Source organism: Octodon degus, unplaced genomic scaffold, assembly GCF_000260255.1.
Source record: "Octodon degus isolate 3935 unplaced genomic scaffold, OctDeg1.0 scaffold00060, whole genome shotgun sequence".
In the NCBI taxonomy this organism is placed as follows: Eukaryota; Metazoa; Chordata; class Mammalia; order Rodentia; family Octodontidae; genus Octodon; species Octodon degus.
The window spans coordinates 950,843-962,864 of NW_004524636.1; the positions used below are offsets into that span (position 1 = coordinate 950,843).

The following is a 12,022-nucleotide window of genomic DNA, read 5'->3' on the forward strand; positions in this document are numbered from 1 at the left end:
AGAGAGAGAGAGAGAGAGAGAGAGAGAGAGAGAGAGAGATTTTTAATTGTTTTGGGAAGATGCCCAGGAAAGGTATAGCTGGGTCAAATGGGAGCTCTAATCCTAGTTTTTTCAGAAATGTCCACGCTGATTTCCACAGTGGTGGCACCAGTCTGCACTCCCAGCAACAGCGGAGAAGGGTTTCTTTTCCCCCACAGCTCCTCTAGCATTTGCTACTGGTTGATTTCTTGATATTAGCCATTCTTTCTGGGGTGAGGTGGAATCTCAGTGTTACTTTCTTTTGCATCTCTCAAGTGGCCAGTCATGTTGAACATTTTTCTCATATAATTATTTACTATTTGTATTTCTTCATCTGAGAAGTATGTATTCATCAAAAAGGTGCCCATTTTCGGATTATTTTGAGTTCTTTGTATGTTCTCAGTAGTAAACCTTTGTCTGAGGAACAGCTGGCAAACATTTTTTTTCTGACATTGTGGGTTTTTCTTCACTCTGTTGGTGGTTTCCCTTGCTGTGCAAATGCTTTTCAATAAGGTGCGATCTTAGTTGTTGATTCTTTGTGGTAGTTTCTGTGCGTTCAGGGTTTTATTCATGAAGTCTTTGCCTACACCAAGGTCTTGAAAAGTTTTTACCTATTCTATTTTAGGACTTGTTTTTAAACAGGAAATCACATCAGTTTCAGTGATTTCATAAACATCTTGAACAGAGTCATTTATTCTTAGGCACTAAGGGCTGGCATTTTTAACTAGGTACACCGTAATTAGCATATCAATAATCTGGATGACCTAGTCGTTCTAACACCAGTTATTTAAAAGGGATCCCTTCCTCACAGCTCTGCAGCGCCATAAATTATAAATCGCATGTGGACCTCTTTCTTTCCATTGTTCTATTTCTCTGTTCCTGTGCTAACAACACACTGATACACTGTGGCTTTCTAGTATACCTTGCTATCTGGTAGAGTGAGTTCTGTCAGGGAGAGCCACAATAAAAGACATTAAAGTTGGTCGAATGCATAAATCTCTTTTGGGAATTTGACGTGTGGGGTAGTTTACAGAGCCTGCCCGCCCTTGAATGCAAGTCCTCCGAAGTGTGGCTTTGAAACTGTGCTCAGGGAGAGAAGGCCGCAGGCTCCCTTCCCCGGAAACCAGCGCCCGCCTGTAACCAAATACCATAACGAAGTACCGCAGCGGGTGGCGTAAAAAACAGGAGTGTATTTCCTCACAGTTCTGGATGCTGGAAGTCCAAGGGCAAGGGCTGCCAAGTCGGGATTCTCCCAGGGCTCCGTGCCTGGGAGACGGCGAGTTAGCGGTGGTCGGCGCCCACTCTCACGGCGCTTGCTCTGTGCAGGAGCAGCCCCGAAGCACTCTGTCTTCTTATGACAACCCCAATAATTTCTTCTTCTTCCAGCCGCATTGTTCAAGGAGCCAGTGTAACTGCACTGGGCCTTCGTCACTTCTTTGGAGGCCCTATATGCACCTAGAGTCACACTGGGGTGAGGGCTTCATTGCATGAACTAGAGGAGGAGACACAGCCCTCGCAAGCTCAGCTCCTGTCCGGGACGACCCGGTGTAGGAAGACAGGGATCTTGCGGATCTCGCTCACCAAGCTGAGCTGCACGCACATGATACCCGCTACGCTTATAGCGCTTGTTTCCTCACAAACCCTCAAGAAATGTTCGTGCAGTAAGGGGCCAGGGAGATAGCCGAGCAGCCCAGGGCCTGCCAGGGAAGCGCAAGGTCCTGAGTTTAATTCCTGGTACAAAAAAATAAAAAATAAATAAAAATGAATAAATGTTCGCGGAACAATATATCCTGAGTTCTGCAATTCATAAGCTTGTATTTATGCTTAAAAATAAGTTTTATTAACTGTGAAGTCCTTAGTGCACTCTTCTTTCCTTGAATATCTTAAATGTAAACTGTACTTTCTCCTGGCACTAGACATTTCTATCATGAAAAATATGAAAATATTCTAATTTTCTTTCCCTTAGAAGTCACTTGTTCCCCTTTGAGTACATGTCCACATGCATTTTCTTTTTCTTTTTTAAAAACCAGTAATTTTACTAGAATATATCTTGGTTTTAGTGATTCTGGCTCAATATTCTCAGCTACACTGTTGTTTTGTCCATTTTTTAAAAACTTCTAGGTAACTCACATCCTTTCCACTTAAGAAATAATTTATTGAATTGTTTTAAATTTTTTTCTACTCCATTGCTTGGGTTTTCTTCAGAAACTACTCCAATCCTTGAGTTGGATCTTCTTTGTCGGCCTCCAACGCATCTCATTTTCTCTCAAATTATGTTAGCCTCTTTCTTAACTTCTTCTTTATTTTTAGAAGGGTTTTTTTTTGTTTTTTTGGGGGGAGAGGCTTGAAATGCCTTTAGGGCATTTCTGGTTTGCAGTGACTGTCTGGGTTGGAACCTCTTCTTTATTTTTAAAATGTTATTTAAAATATTTTTCATTCATTCTTTATTTTAAAATTTTTCCTTCTAGCCCTTATCAAAGCTGCAGCTGCTTCTGTGTACTTGCTGCAGTCAAAAAGGAGCCCAGAGTAACAGTTTCCCTTGATGGTCTCTGTTCTGTTTGCTGTAACTGATCTGCAACATTTTGGGGAAAGGCAGCTCCACTGTGCCTGCCACAGATCGCTCGCAGCCTTCCTTCACACTGGCACATTTTGTCTAGAGTTGATGGAGAAGTAACTTGCGGAGCCCAAGAGCCAGCATGCAGGGGCAGGTGGGGTGGACACATCCTGAGCTGATGAGTGACACCAGGACCTGGCAGCGCTTTGGGTCACAGCCCTGAAAGGCTAAGCTGTGCCAGATGGAAGACTCCATGGAGGTGCCTGTTGAGACCAGCTCAGCACCTGGCCTTCCCAGGTCTCCTGGCAGCAGCTGATGCTAGAGAGACCACTCATCTCTGGAGCTTGCCTAGGCTAAGAGAGAAGTCTTGCTCTGGACCAGGCAGCTTCCATTTTGCAGCTCCCTGCTCAGCTTTGACCCGTCGGGTGCAACTACTACACCCAACATCGTCTGGTTGCTATCTAGCGCTTGGAGAGACCTTGAGAAAGAGGACACAGGCAAAGAGAAGCAGGTCACAGATGACAAGTAGTATAAACAACTTTTTGCTATGGTGAACGTACCTGTGACTACAGGTTGATCAGTAAAGACTGTGGAAGTGTGAAAACAAAATCTCCTTTTCCTAGTTTCCTTCCCTTTTTGTTATCATTTTGTTTCTTCTTGGGATCCCTTGGATTTTTCAAATTTAATAATTTTCTTCTTAATTTCTCTGTTGCTAACTCCTGTCACTTCATTTATTTTTCTAACATTTATTTACATTTTTTACCTATATGTTTTCTTAAATACTGTAGTGTAATTTTCAGCTTTTCAAAAATGCAGTATAGGAGCTGAGGAGACAGCTCAGCAGTCTAAGCACCTGCCTGGCAAGCACAAGGACACGGGTTAGATCCCTGGTACCGAATGCTGTGCTAGCCCTGGAACCCCAGACACACCATGCCAGCCACCCAAAGCAGGTGTGGTGGCTCACACCCATAATCCCAGCACTGGGGAGGCTAAGACAGGAGGATCACTATGAGTCCAAGCTGCATAGTGAGACTCTGTACCAAATAAATAAATTTTAAAAAATACAGTATAATTTTGAGCTTTTGAAAAATATACTAGCCAGGCATGGTAGCATATATCTGTAATTCCAACACTTGGGAAGCTGAGGCAGGAGGATTGCTTTAAGTTTGAGGCCAGCCTGAACTGCATAGTGAAACTTTATCTCATAAAGACCAAAACAATCAATCAATAAAACAACCAAAAAAGCCTGTAGTATAATTTTGAGCTGCTTTATACAAAATATAATTTTAGTGTGTTTTCATGCCGCCAAGTGATTTTTTTGCCTGTTTGTTTTAATTTTTATTTTTTAAAACAGAGTCTCACTTTGGACTGCAGGCTGTTCCTGAACTTCCTTTGTAGCCCAGGCTGGCCTTGAACTCAGCTCTCCTCCTGCCTCAGCCTCCCCAGTGCCAAGATTACAGGCGAGCACCACCATGCCTAGCTCTGAAAGGATTTTACCCACTCCTTATTCTCTTTTTCTTGTATGAAACTTGGCCTTGAAAAATATGTTTCTACTCTTCATTTTTGCATCAAGTTCATTTTTCTGAGTTTTTAGTGAGTCATGGTTCATGATAACTTTCCTAAATTAACAGGCCCCTTTTCCCTGTTGCCTTATTTATTTATTTATTTATTTATTTATTAAATCTTTTTGAAGCAAGGTCTCGCTATGCAGCTCAGGCTGGCCTTGAGCTCAATTTGTAGCTCAGACTGGTCTTCAACTCCTCCTGCCTCAGTCTCCTGAGAACTGGTATTACAGGCGTCTACCACCATGTCCGGCTCCCCTATTGTCTTTGTGGTATCTTCAAAATATATGGTGGCTTGTTTCTGAGAGTTCCTGACTCTGGCCTCTTTCCCGTCTTTCATCTAGAACTTCTCCTGCCTTGTTCTCCTCCTGCCTGCTCAGTCTCGGCTCAACTCCCAGCAGTCTCTCCTTAATCCTGGACAATGCTTGCAAGGGAGGATGGTAAATGTCAAGAGTTCAGGTGGTCCAGACTGTTTCAGCTCATTTTCAAGTTAACCAAGCATGGCCTCACACTGGCCCAGTCTGGGCTGTGCAGTGAGTTCAAGGCCAGCCTGGACTACATAGTGAGAGTCTATCTCAAAACAACAGAAAGAATTCAAGGAACTTCAAAAATCATGTTTTGGCTATGATTATCTCCACAGACCTCCAAGTTATCATTTTTAATGTGAAGATATAGTCATCATTAAAACAATTGATTATTCTTAGGAAAAGGCCCTAAACAGCCTCCCCCACTTATCTCCCAGACACACCCCATCCTTTGTCCCCCTCCTCACTGAGCTACAGCCACCCCAGCATTCTGTATGTTCTGCTGAATACTCCCATGACTTGTGAATAATTTCAGGTCCAAGTTAAATAATGTGCCTTTATTTTGTTTTATAACGATTACCCAGTTACATGTGTTAGCTTTCTATTGCTATGACAAAATACCTGAGGTAATCAATTTACGAGGAGGAAGGATTAATTTTGGTTCCTGGTTTTAGCAATTCCAGCCACAGTCACTTGACCCATGAGCCTGTGGTGAGGCAAAACCTCAAGGCAGAGAGTGTGACAGCAGAGCTACTCACTTCCGGGGAGCTGGGAAGCTCAAGCAGAGAGTGGGGGTGAGCGCCAGTGTTCCCCACAAAGACTCACTCCCGAGACCTCACTTCCTTCCCCTAAGCTCCACCTCCCAAGGGCCACACCAGCTCCTCTCAGCACCACAGGCTGGCAACAAGCCCTGGAGCACATGGGCTCTGAGGAAGACCTCAGATTCAAGCCCTAGCATCACAGAATTGTTTACATCTTTGTGGACAGAATGTGTGTATGCAATACTTGGTTTTGTTTTGTGGTTTACTTTTTTCTGTCCTCAGAATTTAGTATACTGGGGGCCGGGGAGATGGCTCAGTGGAATAAGTGCTTCTCTGGCAAGCGCAAGGGCCTGAGTTCAATCCCCCGTTCTGCAAAAAAATAAATAAATAGGGGCCGGGGAGATGGCTCAGTGGAATAAGTGCTTCCCTGGCAAGCACAAGGGCCTGAGTTCAATCCCCAGTTCTGCCAAAAAAATAAAAAATAAAAAATAAAAAATAAATAAATAAAAGAAAAAAAAATTTAGTATACTGATAGTATAAGAACAATAAATAAGAGATAGAAAAAGAACAAAGGAGAAGATTACTAACTGAATCCCCACCCTGGGCCTGACTCAGTGTGCATTCTTTTATTCATGCAGCATGGCATATCAACATGGAAAACATCATTATGCCTCACTTTTACACAAAGTGTCTGAGGCCGAGACAGGTTCGAACACATGGCTCTTTGGCAGTGGAGTCAGAACTTGGAGTCACAGCCTGTTTGGCTCCAGGTCTCTATATGGTTCCTCGTTCTTGACTGTATAACCTTACCTCCAGCCCACCCTGGATAAGTGTACTTGAACATCAGCGAGGGCATTTTCACCAGTGGGCGGGAAGCCCCCAGGAGCTCCTGACATGGTCAGAATGAGCTCAGGAGGTGGGAAAGACGAGAACTTGGACGCATCTTCGCAGCATGGGAGAACTGAGGCACAGAGCCAGAGGCAGAAAGTATCACCTCTGTGAAGCCATCACTGAGTCACTGAGCCATGAGATAGTTACAGAAGATGCTGGAGATGGGGTCTGCCGTAGGGCACTGCAGTTTCCTTAGAAAGGATGGTTGACAAGAATGATGTCCAGGACAGCAGGGGAAGTGGAGACATGTTATGGCAAAGGCAGGAATGAGACTGAGTGCAGTATTAGGAAAATACGAAAGCACGGCCATGGCTCCATGATGAATTCCAGGTGTGCAAACTACATGAGCAGGTGGGAGGGTGGAGGCAAGGAGAAGCCAGGCCAAGCGCTGGGCTGAGGGCACAGGGAGGCGCGAGCCCTAGAGTGGGCCAGCCTGCAGTGTGGCCAACCATTAGTATTCCACTGGAAAGCAATTTTAGTTGCAGAGAGAACATCCTGCCGAAGCCAGATCCTGTCAGACAAGCCAAGCTTCTCTCAACACTGGGGCCACAACTGAATGCTTATCAGGCTCTGGCTAGTAGATTTACATAATTTTTCTTATGACTCTTAAAAGAAAGCCTGTGGTCAATAGTTTTTCACTAGAAAAAACAAGAAACTGAATGAAGTCATGCAACTTTTGCAAAGTTATGAAGCCAGCAAATGACAGAGTTGAGGCCTGGATCCAAAGAGCTGGCTCCAAAAGCCATGCTCAGCCCAGCCCCTACCTTCTGGCAGCTCCTCTGTGACCTCAGCTCTCTGTCCTCACAGCTCTCGAGATGACTGCTCAAGGGTAACTCCTGCAGGTGCACAACTCCTACAGAACATCAAGCTCGGCCGCCTGTGGCAACTCACCACTCATTCAGGCAATGTTGCTACTTTCACCAAGCTAATAGCAACATTCATAGCAACAATCAGTAGCAGAGCAGTGACAATGCGCAAGCCTATGCTGGCCTCTTGGCGTATGCGGAGGTCTTGGCCAGGGTCATACAGCATGCTGTGGGGACTCTAGGACAGCAATGGTAAATGCTTTAGAGCCTTCAATGACACATAGTGCTTGCTCGGGCACATGTGCCACAGGACACCCTCAGAAGGAGAGGGACAGTGGAGAGATGGAGATGGAGGGTCATGGGGTGAAGGGACAGTGGCCACATAATAAGATGGACAAAATAGACTTGGCTTTCTGATCCCTCAGGTGGAAATTGTGATGTCCCTGCTGGGGATGTTTTGTCCCCCTCTGTTTGAAACCATCGCTGCACTGGAGAATTACCACCCTCGCATCGGACTCAAGTGGCAGCTGGGGCGCATCTTTGCACTTTTCTTGGGGAACCTCTACACATTTCTCTTGGCTCTGATGGATGATGTCCACCTCAAGGTAGAAATGGCACACTCCTTTGATGCTCACATGTTCCCTTTTTAAATATAATTAATTATGCATAATTAAGGCTAGTTAAATGATAAAAGTTCAGAAAAGTGGGCTGGGGAGATGACTCAGCAGTCTAAGCACCTGCCTGGCAAGCACAAGGACCCAAGTTCGATCCCCGGCACCGCATGCTGTGCCAGCCCCAGAACTCTGGGCACGCCATGCTGCCAAAACTGGGCATGGTGGTGCATGTCTGTAACCCCAGTGCTGGGGAGGCTGAGACAGAAGGATCACTAGGGGTCCAAGCTTTGTATCGAAACTCTGTACCAAATAAATAAATAAATAATTCAGAAAAGTTTTTTTTTTTTTTCTAAAAAAAGCCCAGAATATTAAGCACAAGTGCTGACATTTTGCTAAATTTCTTTACTATCTGCTTTCTCAGGTTATTTCTTTTCATGTCACATACATACAATTTGGGCCCTTTGTATTTTACCTTCAGCTTTTCCTGCTTGTCTCATAGCTTCCATAAGTGATGAACAGCCAAGTAATCTTCCACCCAGGTGGTACTCATGGCTGGCTTAACAATCCATCGGTGCCCACCAGACATGCAGCTCCCTCTAGGTCAGACTCCAGGTACCCCAGAGAACAGGATCCAGCAGTGCATTCTGGGAAGGCTCGTTCATTACAGCCCACTGTGAGAGGGATGGCCTAGGATAGGGCAAGCCCAGTGCTGTATGGCAGTGCTTAGGAAGGGCTGCAGACCCCTCCTTAGGAAATCTTAGCAGGTACTGGAGAAAGCAGAGAAATAGCTGGTGCCAAGGGGTCTAGAGAGGATGAAGTGGAAAATCACACTGGGGATCAGGAGGGCCACAGGACAAATGCCACTCCCTGCTTCCTCATTATTTTGTTGTAGGAACCTTTTACTGAGGTTAATAAGAACTGTTGGAAGCCCCCAAGCACAGAAGTAATTGGCCCAGCCCTTCCCTGCCCTCTACCCTCAACTATGGCTTCCCTCCTACCCCAGGACAGTGTTCCACCTTCCTGAACCTCACTCTTCCCCCCCCCACCACCACACACACACCAAAATTCTGTCTGATCTCTCTCTCCACCCTTGCTGGCCCCTCCCCCCAGCCTTGGCCCAGATGTCACTACCTTCTGGAAGTCTTCTTCTGTGTCTCTATTGTCTGATGTAGATATTCCCCTGTCCCCAGAGGAAATTTCCCACCAGTCTCATCACTCTGCTCTCTAATTATGTCTGTTTACCCTACCATTTACTAGACTATGACCTCTAGAGAAAAGCTCTACCTCTATTGATCATTCCTGTGTCACCATTGTCCTATACGCCTAGAAGAGACACTGGATACATTTTCCTAAAAAAGAATAAATAAGGGCCAGGGAGATAGCTCAGTAGAATAAAAACTTGCCTGGCAAGCACAAGGTCCTGAGTTCAATCCCTGGTACCACGAAAGAAAGAAAGAAAGAAAGAAAGAAAGAAAGAAAGAAAGAAAGAAAGAAAGAAAGAAAGAAAGAAAGCAAGCATGGATGGATCTTAGAGGAGACTATAACTGTAGGTAAGACCCAAAGACAACTTCAACCAATTGCCCCACTTCACAGACAGATGCAAAGCTTGGGGAGAGCACTCTAGAAAGACTCTGTCAGGGACAGGGAGGGCAGGGAGGGCAAGTCTGTGGCAGAATGGTGACAGGTACCAATTTTAGGTGTTCCTGTGAAACCAGATGGATCCCCACTGGCCCCTCCTAACCGCATGTCTCCATCTTCTGTTCTAGCTTTCTAATGAAGCGACAATAAAGAACATCACTCACTGGACTCTGTTTAATTACTACAATTCCTCGGGTTGGAACGAGAGTGTCCCCCGGCCACCCCTGCACCCTGCAGATGTGCCCCGGGGTCCCTGCTGGGAGACAGCTGTGGGCATTGTGAGTAGTTGTGCTCTCTGAAAAGGCGACCCCCATCCCCGTGCTTTGTTGTTCATTCCTAAATGTTTCCGTGCCAGGAAGAACCCTGAAAACTCATCCGCCTTTCATGCGGCAAGGATTTTCTAATTGTGTGGGAGGGTACAAAGTGAGTACAGCAAACCTGCCATGCCCTTAGAGCTGCAAATCTATCTCCTGTTTTAAAAATTATGATAAGGTCTAGTAGAGCTTTACGATTTTTCAAAAAAAAATGATATAAACCTGATAAAAGCAGAGAAACCTTCATTCTTCTGCTGTTGGTTTTTCTGGTATGTGTTTGTCTTATTTTCTCTGAGTATTAAGGAAAAATTCAATTAGTAAGAGATGAAAAGAGCCAGTGTCATCCCCAGTGATTGCTGGTCACAGTCAGTCCTGGTAGGGACACCAGTTGTGGGGGTGCACAACCCCCAGCACATCCCAGCCCTTGGGAGGTGAGGCAGGAGGATCGCTGCCAGTCAAGCCATCTTGTGCTATATAGTGAGTTCCAGGCCAGCCTGAACGACACAGTGAGACCCCATCTCAGAAAGAGAGAGAGGAGTGGAGTGAGGGGGGAGAGAGACATCTTAGTGGGGATCACTGGCATTTCAGAGCAGGTGAGATAGGTGAGGGGCAAACATGACACATTAGGCACTGCCAATTTACAAAGCAATTTACATATCTAATCACTAAGCTTCCCGATATCCCTGCAAGAGTGATGTAATTATCAAGTTCAAGAGGCTCTGAGATTTTTCCAAAGCTATATAATTAGAAAAAATAATAATAATAATAATTAGCAATTCACAGAGCTGGGGCTCAAGCATGCCCCGAAGCGTGTGTTCTTTCTCTACACCACTATTCTGCCATGAAGTATTGGCTCACAGAGATGACCCAGGTGAGGGCAGTGTCAAGCTCTGACCTCCCCTTCCTTCTCCTTGCAGGAATTCATGAGGCTGACCGTGTCCGACATGCTGGTAACATATATCACCATCCTTCTGGGGGACTTCGTGCGGGCCTGTTTCGTCCGGTTCATGAACTACTGCTGGTGCTGGGATTTGGAGGCCGGATTTGTAAGTTACTGTTCCACAGACCTCCTGTGGCAGGGTGGCCCACCACCCTCTGATGCTGGCGGTCAGGTGCATTCTTGCGCATTTCATTTCTCCCAGGGTTCATTGCAGGCCCGCCCTGGGAAGTGGTGCAGTGTTTCAACTTTGTTTCCTTTAAGCATCGCACTGCCTTTGTAGAGGGAACTGCGTCTTGCCAGTGTGACCTTATGTCGGAAGCGGAGGCCCTCGGCATTGGGAAAATGTGGGCACACACTTTGGTGCTGAGCAGATGCCACTAGAGACCGTCCGAGTGGCTCAACTCTCATTAGGAAGGCTAAGTCCTAGGATAGACATGATGTCTTAGAAAGTCCTGGAACACACTGAGGATGCAGTAACCACTGTCCTGTCCTTGGGGTTATGAGCTGAGAAACCTCTTTTGACTCTTACACTTTCCACCTACCTACCTGGTAAGCTACACACCCTAAGTGTGTCATCTCCTCTCTGCAGTGATCTTTTCTATGATTCTTAAAGTATTCTTTAGTAAGATCATTGAAAGTTGTAGAAACAACTTCCTATTATAAAGGCCCAGGGAGACAGTTCCGATAAAATATTCAAATTAAAACTTAACTTACGGTACAAAAGAAAATTTTAATGTACATACAAGCCCCAAATGTCTGATTCAAAAATATTTTACTGTGTCTATTAATAGGCAATAATTAAAAATATAAATTGCTGTATAATAAATATCTAATTGTGAGTATATTGATAGCAAAGTGAAAAAAATATTTATTGTTTTTCACATACATATTTTCCCTGTAATTTTAAATTTCTAATTTTTTTACTTTCTTCTCAACCTTTTCTTTTCTTTTCTTTTCTTTTCTTTTCTTTTCTTTTCTTTTCTTTACTTTACTTTTCTTGGCAGAAGCAGGGATTGAACTCAGGCCCTTGTGCTTGCCAGGGAAGTGCTTATTCTACTGAGCTATCTCCCCAGCCCCCATCAATCTCCCCGGCCACCTCAGTCTTTTCTAAAGTTAAAGAAATTCTACAATAATCTCATGGCGGGAGTGCAGTGATCTTTTATAATCTGGCAGAACTTCTGGCTCATTAGTTTGTCCTGTTTATGTGTCACTTCCACACCCCTCCCTGACTTACCCACTAATCCTGGTGTTGGGGAGAGGATCTATCCTTTGTTTTCTTTTCTTTTCTTTCTTTTTTACAGTACTGGGGATTGAACTCAGGACCTTGCACTTGCCAGGCAAGTGCTTATTCTACTGAGCTATCTCCCTGGACCCCCTATACTTTAATAGAGCTCCCAGTAAGAGATTCCATACCTTGGTTACCTACATAGCCCTCATCCTCGTCTGCAGCATGGTGCCTGCTCTGGGTAAGAGTGTTAGTACAGATTTCTGACATACTTGTTTCTTTTAGGCCATCACCAGTTTTAAGCAAACCTAGTAAACTCCTAAGCACCAGGGAAAACTTCCTAATCTGGTTGGAGAATGAGAATGAAAGAACATCATGTTCAAAATTGATGACA

The 12,022-nt window shown here is 44.9% G+C and overlaps 1 protein-coding gene and 1 non-coding gene across 2 annotated transcripts in view; both read left to right on the forward strand.

Annotated features, from left to right (window-relative positions):
• Tmc2 (transmembrane channel like 2) overlaps window positions 1-12,022 on the forward strand; it is an 83,400-nt gene that overhangs the window by 49,601 nt on the left and 21,777 nt on the right. The window contains exons 11-13 of the mRNA XM_004634315.1: window positions 7,323-7,502; window positions 9,278-9,427; window positions 10,381-10,509. Coding sequence (XP_004634372.1) covers window positions 7,323-7,502; window positions 9,278-9,427; window positions 10,381-10,509 — 459 coding nt within the window. The remainder of the gene's footprint in view (window positions 1-7,322; window positions 7,503-9,277; window positions 9,428-10,380; window positions 10,510-12,022) is intronic.
• On the forward strand, window positions 2,482-2,616 carry LOC111817528. Its single transcript, XR_002821703.1, has one exon. It is a non-coding gene; the product is annotated as a small nucleolar RNA SNORA16B/SNORA16A family (small nucleolar RNA).